This window comes from Myxine glutinosa, chromosome 11 (assembly GCF_964187855.1).
Source record: "Myxine glutinosa chromosome 11, kmMyxGlut1.1, whole genome shotgun sequence".
In the NCBI taxonomy this organism is placed as follows: Eukaryota; Metazoa; Chordata; class Myxini; order Myxiniformes; family Myxinidae; genus Myxine; species Myxine glutinosa.
In genome coordinates, this window is record NC_136271.1 from 32460844 (window position 1) to 32474079 (window position 13236).

A 13236-nucleotide genomic window follows, 5' to 3' on the forward strand; every position below is an offset into this window, starting at 1 on the left:
GTGCACGTACTTGATCGACACACCGGGTATCCACACAAGGGAGTCACTGAAGGCATTCAGGTCACTAGAGGCATACAATTTTTTTTTAAGTGGTCATGTGAAGCCACTGTGGTTCCAGTTTTCATGGCTGATCCAAGTTCCAGTTTTCCGTGCAGACCCCCAGGCGACGGATGCGGCCGCGCAACTGATACATTGGCTGAAGCTCTTGACTAATCATCTAAATTCCCAGGAGGGAATCACTGCTGACACGAAGCTTGCAGTGCTGCAATCCAAGGTGAACCATACTGTGTACATGTCCATTACACAGTGCGCGACGTACGATACTGCTGTGGCCGAGCTGCGACGTATCTACATTAAAACACGAAGCGTGGTCTACTCCAGACATTTGCTTGCGTCTCGTCGACAACAGCCCACGGAGACCATAGACCAATTCACTCAAGACCTCCGACGACTACTGAAGGACTGTACCCCTGAGGTACACACCCATGAACAAGTCTGTGATGACCTTGCCCGCGATGCTTTTGTCTCAGGTATAAGATCGCCGGTCGTCAGACAAAGACTACTTGAAGAACCCGACTTGACCCGAGAAGCAGCCCTTCGGTTATCTCACGTGTACACCGATGCGCGGGAACAATCCGACGTGTATGAACGCCCATACGTCACTGCGGGGATATCCCGACAGACACGACCGGAGAGAGCTACCGCCGAGCTAGAGGATGCTGCACCTCCGCCGGAATCGGGGACAACGGACACTCTCGAGGACCCCGACCCGAGTTTGACGGCGGCTGCTGCTGCTGGACCCAAGCCAGGAAGTAACGCTAAGTGCTATTTATGCGGGAACCGGAACCATCTCAGGTCAGTTTGTCCGGCTAAGGAAGCGAAGTGTCATTTGTGTACAAAGACGGGTCACTTTGCAAAAGTCTGTCGAGCGTCGCGGGGCCGGCGAGCGAGCTCGGCGCTGAATGTGCTTATCTCCGCGCCTGCGGTACGAACGGCGTTGATTCCTAAAATCAACACAAAGTTAATAACAAAAAAAACTGACAACAAATGTGTACTACAAACACGAGTGTGCGCTGTTGGGTTCCATTGTTTTCTCCGAATGGCATTTATCCAAGCCGATCGTTTGGGTACTTTCTCTGCAATTCTATAGAAACTTATTCCCAAGTTATTTTCAAATCTATTTGTGCAATTAACAACACAGCAGCTCACAGGCATTGTCCTTGAAATGGTGCCACGTCAATGATTGTAAAACTTCACCACTTAGAGACGGCCAGCATGGTTGGTGTTTTGCCAACCAAAACAAAGAGCGCGGTCACGTGATCGGGTATGGGATGTCACGGTAAACATCGCTATACCAACCGTGCTGCCTGCCGGGTTTCGCCGCGGAACCGGAGCGTGAACCGGAGTGGAGCGTGGACCGAGGTGAAGCGTGGACCGGAGTGGAGCGTGAACCTGGAGCCGGACCTCAACGCCTGAACCATCTGCCCGGACCTTCCTCCCCTGCCATCTGCCTGGACCTTCTCCTCCTTCCTGCTATTCCCCTTTCGTGTAAGTCTGTCTGTATTGTCCTGGGCGTGTTAATTAAGACTGTGTAAGCTTGCCCTGTGTCCTTTTGCTCTTCTTCTTGTATATGCCCTTCTTTCGTTTCCTCTTTTAGTAGTATAGTAATAAACCATATTTGTTCTTCCTTACCTTTTGGTTTCCTCTCATCCGATCGTCTTTGTCTTTTCTCCCCATTGAGTACATGTGGCACGATTTGGCCAATCGCTCAGAATCGGGTTCAGTCCTTTTGTTAATGGTTCAAATCGCGGATTGCTAAACCGCTCGGCAATTTCCACCTGTCCTTGGTTCGAGCGGGAGTTATTTCCCTGCTTCGCGGAGGGATTGGCACGCAGGTAGTTGGGACTCCATCTTGACCAATCACCCTGGCCAGTTTAAAAGACAAGGGGATTAACCCCCCCTTGGTAAGGGGAGCGCCGACCTCCGGATCCGCAACAATATTTAATGCATCCCCCAATTTTGATTGCATATATAATGTTTTATTTTAAAATGTTTAAAATGTGCCCGTAATTGCATTTTTCAGTATTTGAACTTTTGACCTTGACCAAGGGGCCAAAAATGACACTGCTCTTTCACCTTTGTGTCATAATTACTAAGTTTGGTAAATATCTGCCCAACCATTTAGGAGATAGCATGACAGATGGATAGACAAACAGACAGAACAAATTACAACACCCCTCACCCCCCACCTCCCTATATTTCAAAAAGCTCAGAAATATATACATTACGATTACATAAACCTATCGGAAAGAATCAAAACTACAAATACGCTATCTCTGTAATGTCATAACTACTGGCTCTCACCTGACATGTTGCTTCTTCGCCGGCTTTGTAACTGAAAGGCGTGTTCTCTGTCTATGTTTCTACAAAATTGAGGGGAAGACGGAAGAGAAGTTCACAGTGGGTGCGAGAGAAGTTAATAACATGGCAATTTCTCAATATTCCTATCATCTCTCAATTTTGAATACCATAAAAAACTCTTTCAGTTAACATTTATTCAATTACATGTCCAAGTATTCACACCGGAAATTTCCTTTTGAAAACAAAGGAAAATGTTTACATAATGAAAATGCTCCATTACAGAAGCAAAGGTGCTCAAATAATATCCACAGCCACCAGATGACAATAACTGGCAAAATGCATTGTTGGAAAAGCTCACTGCTCACCACCACAAGATTGAAAGAATTATATATAGAGCAGTAAGAGCACACTCTCACTTCTCAAAAAGAGACATACCTTGGACGACAGCGCTCACAATGATAAGTCTCAGGTATGTGTTGCCGACTGATGCCCATACAGTCAATGTGCTGCCAAACACTGCCCAGAGTAAAAAGAAGAATATTATAAAGGAAAAACAAAAATTGAGAAGAAATGATGTGATGATAAAATCAACGTGGGGATGAAGAATCACTAACCCTAAAAGTACACAAAATAAGCAGTACTTGTGCTCGGCTTTTTATTGGTAATCAAACGAAAGGAATAAAATAATAAGCCACCTGCCATGAAGTTATATGGCATAGAGGGCAACTGTTCTTGGCCAAAATATCAATCTTTGCCTTCATCAAGGGTGTATACACAACTCACATGTTGGTTTAGCCATACTAAAACAGTACATCTTGGAAGATATTGGAGGGGGCGTGGGGGCGAGTGGAGGAGTATGTTGCTTCATAACATCATGTTAAAAAAAAAAAAAAAACTGGAAAGCAAACCAAAATGCAAAACCTGTCCACGTCCGCTTTGTACAGTACAGGGGGTCCCCGCTATAAGTCTCCCCTCTATCTGTTGTTTTGCATACAAGGTCATAAGTTACTTCGGAACATTTTCATGATACACTCAACAATTTCCCACACTAACGTCCATTGGACGGAAGACCAGTTACCAGGAGTCGAAGAATTTAGTTACCAGGAGTGGCTGCGTTGGTACGCCAAGCATCCACAATGCTTTGCGTACCAGCTTCCCAGCGATCCACCCCACAATGCACTACATCGTCGACATCTCAGATTTTCTCTCACACTGTGTATTGTTGGACTTTGCCACGTACTGTACACTACTGTATTATTAACTTTGTGTACTTTACCGCAGTAATGGTTGAACGATGAGTGGAAAACGAAGTGGTAACGAAAAGGGTGAACCTGCACATAAGCGGCAATGCAAAAGAGTAACTCTGGATGTCAAATTAGACATAGTCAAATTTCCTTCCACATCGAAGTTAATATGGATTAAATTGAGATTTTTTTTGGCACTGATCTACACAATACCCCATAATATAAAAGTGGAATTTTTTAATATAAATTTTAACATTATAATTAAAAACGAAAAACCGGACAGAAATATTTAATTTACATAAGTATTCCACCCTCCTGAGTCAATACTTCGTAGAAGCATATTTGGCAGCGATTGCAGCTTCAAGTCTTCTTGGGTATAGGTATGTCTGTCTAAACTTTGCACATCTGGATTTTGTGAGTTTCTCCCATTCTTCCTTGCAGATTTGCTCAAGCTCTGTCAAGTTGGATGGAGAGCGTCGGTGAACAGCAATCATCAAGTCTTTCCACAGATTCTAAATGGGATTTAAGTCTGTGCTTTGGCTGGGCCACTCAAGGACTTTCAGGTTCTTGTTCTGAAGCCATCCCAGTGTTGCCTTGGCTGAATGCTTGGGGTCATTGTCCTGTTGGACCATAAATCTTCGCAGTAGTCCAAGGACTTTTGCACTCTGAAGCAGGTTCTCAAGGATTTGCCTGTATTTGGCTCCATTCATTGTTCCCTCTATTCTTACAAGCATCCCAATCCCAGCCACTGAAAATCATCCCCACAGTATGATGCTGCCGCCATCATGCTTCACGTTAGGGATATTAGATGGGTGATGAGCTGTGCTCAGTTTCCGCTACACATAGTGTAGTTGTCTGGCTTTCAGGCCAGAGTTCAATTTTCGTCTCACCAGACCAGAGAATCTGTTGCTTCATGCTCTCAGTTTTTCACGTGCCTTTTTGCAAACTCCAGGCATGCTGTCATGTGCCTTTTTCTCAGGAGTGGCTTCCATATAGCCACTCTATCATGAAGCTTAGATTTGTGAAGTGCTGCAGGGACTATTGTCCTTCCGGCAGGATCCCCCATCTCAGCCAAGGAATTCTGTAGTTCTGTAAGAGTGGTCATTGGGTTCTTGGTCACCTCCCTGACCAAGATCCTTCTTGCCTGTTTCCTCAGTTTGGTCAGACGGCCAGCTCTAGGAAGAGTCTGGGTCATTCCATATTCTTTCCATTTCCTAATGATGGAGCTCAATGTGTTCTTGGGAACTTTCAACACGAGAAAGTGATTTATACCCTTCCCTAGACCTATGCCTCCTCACAATTCTATCTCGGAGTTCTACAGACAGTTCCTTGGACTTCATCGTAGAGTTTCTGTTCTGACATGCTGTCAACTGTGGGACCTTATAGAGAAAAGTGAGTTTCCTTCTAAATCATGTCCAATTAATTAAATTGGACACAAGTGGACCCCAATAAAATTGTAGACATCTCAAGGATGATCAAAGGAAATTGGATGCACCTGAGCTCAATTTGGAGTGTCAGAGCAAAGGAGTTGGTTGAATACTTGTTGACTCAAGACATTTCAGCTTTTCATTTTTAATTCACTTGTAAAAAATTCTGAAAAAACAAATCCGCTTTGACATGATGGGATATTATGTGTAGATCAGTGACAAAAAAAATCTCAATTGAATCCATTTTAAATTCAGGCTTGAACACCACAAAATGTAAAAAAGTCAATGGGTGTGAATACTTTCTGAAGGCAATGTATTACAAAGAGCAACTAGAATGGCACTAGGTAGAGCACATACCTCCGCCAGGCTGAACAGTTTATGGTTTGTAACCCACTGATGGGCCGAATCTGGATTCAGATCTGAACCAAAATCTCATCGGCTTGTTCTTGTCACCTAACCAACTCATCACACAAGTTTAGTCATAGCTCGTCCACATCCTTTTGAAATATTTTTGTCATACATCCAACCTGGCCACCAAGTTTCGTCCAAATCTGTCCACAATTTTTTGAGATATCCTTCTATGTATCGTTTTTGTCCCGATCTCCCAATGGTGAAGAATCACTTAAAAAATTATAGTAGCCGGATTTGGATCTTCACCAAAATCTAATCATTTAATCCTTGTCACATCCACTACCTCTCCGCCAAATTTTGTCCGAATCCGCCCACAACATTTTGAGATATCTTGTTCACAAGGAGACAGACAGACAAGGGTAAAAAAAAACATCACCTCCATCCACCTTTGGTGGCGAAGGTAATAAATCAAAATAGGAGACTTGCAAAGACATTTCACAAGTGTTGACAAGTGAATAAAAAACACAATTACTAGAGATGCAAGTACAAATGTGATGACACGTAAACCATTGCAAAGAAAAATAAGAAAAACAATATGATAATTATAAAAATGCAATGCAAATATTTATAGACTTCGGCAAAAATTAATGGAATTGTCATATTATGATTTAAAATTGGATGTAAGTTTACCTTATTTGGGCACAGAAGTTTTGTTATTCGCTTACAAATTAAAGCAATAAAAGCTAAGCAAAAGAGCAACCAAACAATAACATCAATAGATACTGTGCTTCAGTGAATATGAGATGATTCTGCTTTCATATCTTGAGAAACAGACATTGATGCGAATGTCATAAATTGAGTGTGTGTACCTGCAGTTATCACAGCATATCATGTAGCCGTCATCATGTGAGAAGCCACAGATGCAGCGGGTCACGTCAAGACCATAGCTGCCATCTTCCGACACGCTGATTGTGGTCGCATTTGACGTGTCATCAAGTGCAGCTGCAAAGCCATTAAGATCTGTGCGATGGAGCAGGCCTGATGGAGGAGAGGCTGGTGGTGTAGGAGGTGGTGGTGCTCCATAATTGTGATCCTATTACACAAACAGTACAGCATAAGGCAGTCTGACAGCACAGGATAAGGACAGGATAATGCAGTCTATTATACAACCAGCTCACCACCATATTCAAGGCAATGGTAAATAAGGCAGTCTGTTGCTTTCATTTGCAAGACGATGACAAACACAAAAGAGCAATCGGGGATTGCAGACCCTCACCAGGATGTGTTTTCGTGTTTTTTTAGGCTTTTGTGCAAAAACAAATATGGCGGCCGAACCACGTGGCTGATAATGTCACCATTAATTATTTTTTTCTCCACCAATTTATCCATAGATGACGCTCAAGAAATTTCATCTTGATCGGATGAAGTTTTGTACTTGTCAAATTATGACGTCATCATGGAGGAACCTATGGCATCATCATTAACATACGTTATTTCCCATGGTGAGTTCTTTTCAATGAGCCATGTCTCAATTTTTAATGAGCCATGCAGTGCTTTCGGAGATATAGAGGTGCAAAGTTTTTCGTTTTTTCCAAGATGGCGCCTGTGCCACGTGACCTATGACGTCATAATTATCATTAAAAATTACACAGGTGGAGTTGCACCGATAGTGAAAATTTCCTGTCAATCGGACCAACAATTGCAGAGAAAGTCATTTATTCTGTGTGGAAAAACAGACAAACAGACAAACGAACTCAAATGCAATACCCTCTCCTCTGGCGAGGGTAAATATGCAAGACAATATGAAACTAGAATGGCACTCTGACGCCGCGAAGTCGACGACCCACATTATGACATAATTATACATACTGTAAAAAGTTTGATTTAAATCCATTCAGCTGTTCTCAAGTATAACATTTTTCCTGACATGACTTCTCACCTTCCACCTTTGGCACCAAAATCTAATCAGTTCATATTAGCATCACCATATATACTTATAGTAAATTTGGTCAAAATCCCATCACTGGTTCACAAGTTAGTGCAGTAACTGATTTTTTTTACCTAATGGGAACTCTGGCCTTTGACCTCTTGACCCCATAACCTAATCCGTTTAGTTTTACATCATTATACATACTTGCACCAAGTTTTACTTTGTTCCCTTCAGCTGTTCTTAAGTTATTGAGGTAACAAAAAACTATAACAGACTCTGACCTTTGTCCTTTGACCTCTTGATGCCAAAATCTAAACAGATCATATATGCACCATAATATATACTTATATCAAGTTTGGTGAAAATCTCATCATTGGTTCACAAGTTAGCTCGGTAATAGAATTGGTACCTCATGGGACCTTTGACCTCTTGACCCAAAAATCGAATCAGTTCATCTTTGCATCATTATACATATTTGTACCAAGTTTTACTAGGATCCCTACAACCGTTCTTATGCTATCATGGCAATGAAAACCGAGCACAGAAGGATGGACACACGGACGGACAGACAGCCAGATAGACGACCCAAAAACATGCCTCCTGCGACTTCGTCGGCGGACACATGAAAAAGACAAAAGAGGTCTTTTAATTGAATGAAATGTCAGAAAGTGTCAAAAAAAATCGAATTTGGGGAAATTACACAGCAGCGTCCTATCAAACCAAAGCAGCCACACCCACACCCAGTAGAAATCCCATAGAACCATACAGGGCAGATCTCATCATCCTATCAATGCCTGCTCCTCTAATCCTCAATCCACCAATGCTATGTTACTGCGTTCAATATTACCACTACAATTCCCCAAGGATCATTCAATAAAAGCCCAACCTGGTGGAGAAACGCACTGGAGGCAAAGGTCAGAAAAACATTTCTGATAATTAATATGGGGCTTTAAAAAAAAGGAAAAAAAAGAGAGCATGGTGATAAGAGTACACAAGATGCCATAAATCAGATGGAACAAACCAAGTGGTCACCAGACAAGAACAGGGATGATGGGACAGCCAAACTTATGTACAATATAAATAAAGCCAAACCCCCTAATGGCGCTGACTACCAGACTCGCACATGAACAAAGGGGCAGGCGAGGGCTTCAGCAGACACAAGAGTAGTAGCAGCTGCAGGTCACTGGCGCACAGCAAAGTACAGCTCGGGATTGCCAAGGTGGCAGCAGCAGTGTAGGAGAGGGATTACGAGGTGGCGTCCACATCTCCAAAGAGCAGTCCTCTATGTCCCGGTGACGAAGCAGAGAGAGAGAGAGAGAGCGTACATGCGCTACAGTTTTTATTACCTCATAGGGACCATTGTAACAATACAATGACCAACCAATGGAAAACATGTCGATATGATGATCTTTCCAAGAGTATATCTTTGTATGAGACTACTGTGTAGCTGTGATGTTTAAAATCTGGGAATTTAGTGTTGGCATTAAAATAAAAGAGGCTCCGTAGAACATCAGAGTACAACAGTTTCACTGGAATACTGCTTAAAGGCTAATCGTATTGCAAGTAGCTGGCATCAATGATCAAGCACTTATAAATATTATGAACGTTTCAAGAGTTCTCTAGCCTGTGAGGAAGGAAAAAATTGGAATACCTGCATCGCTTTGGACGATGATGAAAAGGCAATATTCATTTACAGGCTTTAACAAAAGAGAGCAAAAAAAGTATATCACAAACTGCACTCACCGCATATGGTAAGCCAAGATAGCTGTGATGACAAGAGCTGCCCGTATGAGACTGGTGTGGGTAGCTGTTGGCTTTACCAACAATACCTGAACTTGCTTCCACTGATTCAGGTCTGAAAAGCATTGAGGAGGGAAGATTGAGGGGAGGTGATGACTATTTTGGTGGGACAATGGAGGGGCTATTTTGGTGGGATATGAACACAAGACCAGACATCTGAGCAAGGACACATAAAATAAGTGAACTTAAATAAAAATATGAATAAAGGAAAAGAGAAGCAAACAGAAACATGGAAAAAGAGGCCCAAGGTTGAGAATCTCAATTTGAATAACCTTACAGTAAAGTCCAGTGATGACTAGAGTAGGCAATTTTTATATAATAGAAATACCCGCTTCCTAAGGGAGTGGGGGAATGGTGTGCGGGGAGGGAGGGGAGGTGACTTGAAGTTGGAGATTAGTGGAATGTTCCCATGCACATCACGAGTACAACCACCAAAGTTTTAACGCATTTTGTCCCTAAAACAAACAAAGAAGATAGATGTCGTGCCTGAGAAATCCAAATCAACAATACTTGCCATGGAAACAGCAATTTGGCAATTTTTAGAAATTTGACCTATCAGGTGTTGTGCAGTATAACAAATTTGGCTGATAAATTTTCTAACTGCGACCTAATGTGTTTTTAGACAGCATTGTATGTAGTCGATTCCACCTGGTCCGACTCGAAGTCCGAGTCCTGCGGTCTGAGTCCGAGTCCAGCAGTCCAGAGTCCTTAGTCATTTATTTTACATCGTACAAGTTCATGCGACCACTTGTTCTTCTCAGAAACATTTCCTCGACACCATGGTGCCATTAAAATTAGAATTCCACGTCGAAAGAAAGAATAATAAATACATAATAATAAATAACGAAAATTTTTTAAAGGACAAGAGTTTGATACCCAACGCCTTGATATAGTGCAATGCCTTATTAGGCCTTTTTATAATCAATGAATCAATTGAATTGAACGCAAAAACGTTCGTGTACGGACGATTTTGACAGATAGAAATTAAACCCACGCCATTTTAAGTGCTTTATAGTCAACAAACGTTACATTTTTGGAAATAGGAGAAATGGGAGACATATATCTTCTTCTATCTATATTTATATATACTATAAAAGAAAGTATTTGTTTGTTTGTTTGTTTGTCTGCACGTGCTAATCTCCTGAACGGTGAAAGATAGGAGGAAACCTCTAAAACAAAAAAGGTCGGGACGGGCCCCGGGAAGGTTATAGGCTAGGTGGCGAGGCCGGTCGAGGCTGCCTCGGTCGGGCTGGGCCCATTTCGCAATTAAAAGCTGAGCTGAATTATAGTAGTCAATCTCTACGGCCACGAGTAAAAGCTGAATTATACTATATAGTAGTCAATTCATTCAAAAAGAACCAAAAATGTCGGGACGGGCCTCGGGAAGGTTATAGGCTAGGTGGCGAGGCCGGTCGAGGCCACCTCGGTCGGGCTGGGCCCATTTCGCAATTAAAAGCTGAGCTGAATTATAGTAATCAATCTTCTACGGCCGCGGGTAAAAGCTGAATTATAGTAGTCAATTCATTCAAAAAGAACCAAAAATGTCGGGACGGGCCTCGAGAAGGTTATAGGCTAGGTGGCGAGGCCGGTCGAGGCCGCCTCGGTCGGGCTGGACCCATTTCGCAATTAAAAGCTGAGCTGAGTTATAGTAGTCAATCTTCTATGGCCGCGAGTAAAAGCTGAATTATAGTAGTAAATTCATTCAAAAAGAACCCGGGCAACGCCGGGTGCATTCGGCTAGTTAACCATAATAGCTACGAAAAGAGACATTTCAGTGCTATCAAGGGCTTAAAAAAAAAGCATTAAAAACGTTGAAGCAAGTTGGCCAATATTACGCACCATTTTAAAAGAAAACGATAAAAACATCCTTGGGTCAAACATGAAAGAGACAAATTATGATATTTTCTGCAAGAGGAGATAAATGCGATCTTAGATGTTAACTTTCATCTTTCTGAGAGTTTAAATAAAGAAGTTTGACTTCCAAGTATTATGTCTGAAACAAATTCAGTAAACCTTGCAGGATCAGCAACTCTGGATTGCCAGGAGCAAATTTGACAAAATATTGTTTTTCAAGATGAATTCTTCTTTCAAAATACATTTTTTCAAAAGACATTTTTGGGTTACTTTCTGTCAAGGAAAGCAATTCTGATTATATTTAGATAACTTGGTAGCTTATTTAATCCGCAAATTATGTTTAAAATCGTAAATTTTACTCCTTATTTGTGCTCTAATTCATTTATTTTTGTCGTAAAGGAACTTTCGACCACTTTCCTTTCTGGACCCATATCAATCCCCTTCACAATAGCTAGCTATCATGCACCTTTGCATATTACAAAAATTACAAAAAAAATGCACAGCTGGTCTGCAATTATTTTTTGGGAGCTCAGTTGTGTCGATTTTAGTTGTGTCGATAGTCGATTTTAAACCTCATATTGATCCTGCATAGTATGGAAACATGAAAGGAAGCTCTATCAACCACTATTTAGTCCACATTGGATTTTATACATCAAAATCTTGACCAACGAGGTTATTATGCAAAGATCTGCAACTGTCGACTTTACCAAGGCCTTCAACCTCGTCAACCACTCCAAGGTCATCGGAAAGCTCATTCAGATTGGGGTTGATGCTGTCATCTACCTACAGTGTGCATTTTCCGTTCCGATCGTTTCCAAGTGGTTCGTTATCAAGGGCAAACATTGAACCCCTTGTGTCTCTCTTGCGGAGTTCCACAAGGGACAAAACTAGGACCAATTTTGTTCCTTGTTCTGGTGAATGATGGGGCTGTAACAACAGGATACCGTTGGAAATATGTGGACGACTTTGAACATGGTCATAGTGGTGAACATAACTCAACAAAGTTCGAGGCAAGCCCACGTTGATGCACTTTAGTCCAGTCAAAGTAGTGGCTTGACCCACCACTAATTGGAGCAAAAAAAAAATCACTGCAGTGCATTTCACAAATATACCCTAAACACCATACTAAAAGTATAGCAAAATATATTTGGTGGAAAGGTGTCAAATTTGCATAATATGCAAATTAGCTGCTGCTTTGAGGAAAAAATTTCATTTTCCACAGTAACTGTATCTAAGTGTCCAATCATGAGAAATTAAGTGTCCAAACCCATGTTTTCAGGGTCATTGAATATGACGAGCACATTTCTGGTTCAATTATATGTATTGAATAATGTGAAATATGCAAATCAGGGCTATGCCGCCATTTTGAAAAAATGATTTTCCGCAATAACTCTGTATCCAAGTATTCAATCATGACAAATAAAGTAGGTGGACCCATATTTTCTGCTTTAATGGATATGATTAGCACACTTCTAAATTAATTATATACATACAATTATGTGAAATATGCAAATTAGATGCCACCGTTATTCAAAAAAACAATTCTGCCAGAACTCTCTATCTCTTGACCCAATTTTGACAAGTGAAATGTGTATACCCGTATTTTCATGATAAGGTAACATGATAAGTACATTTCTGGATGAATTACCAGTTGTTGGATGTCACTCGTCATATAGCTCCAGTCTTGACAAGTTAGCACAACTCAAACCTTTACACTCTCCACACATCCATGAGCAGTCAAGGCCATGCTTCTTGCATGTACATTTAGTGGTGCTGCACCCCGCATTGCAGTTACATCGGAAGATCTCAGTAAGTTTCGGTGGCGCTGGTGACAGATGAGTTTGCACTGGGAGTAACTGACCCTCGCTGATCTTCCATCCCCATTCATCTGATTTCAGTTGTCCAACATTTCCTTTCCACTCCTGAATTTGGAAGTACACTCTCAGACTGTGATACCTTGCAGCCGCAGATGTTGGTGGCAAGTTCTGGGCCTCAACATATTTGGTACTTTTCGCAACCTTCTCACAGAAACACTTGGATCGTAGGGCATCAATACTTTAATCTTGATTTCCATTGTACATGCATACAAGGACCCCTTCTCCCCTGCTGCAACTATATCATCCTTTGGTGCATCTCCTTCCTGGATGAACAGGTTGGCATGTTTCATGAATTGGACGTTGTTTTGGATGTGCTTCAGGGCAACAGCTTTGCCAAATTCATTGAATTGTATGCATATAATTGACCCAGAAATAAACTTTTCATAGTCATC

At 41.7% G+C, this 13236-nt stretch overlaps 1 protein-coding gene across 1 annotated transcript in view; it reads right to left on the bottom strand.

Annotated features, from left to right (window-relative positions):
* KMT2E (lysine methyltransferase 2E (inactive)) overlaps positions 1-13236 on the bottom strand; it is a gene marked incomplete in the record, with an annotated part of 163155 nt that overhangs the window by 112228 nt on the left and 37691 nt on the right. Inside the window, 4 exon segments of the mRNA XM_068130422.2 lie at positions 2365-2423; positions 2797-2877; positions 6253-6476; positions 9057-9168. Coding sequence (XP_067986523.2) covers positions 2365-2423; positions 2797-2877; positions 6253-6476; positions 9057-9168 — 476 coding nt within the window.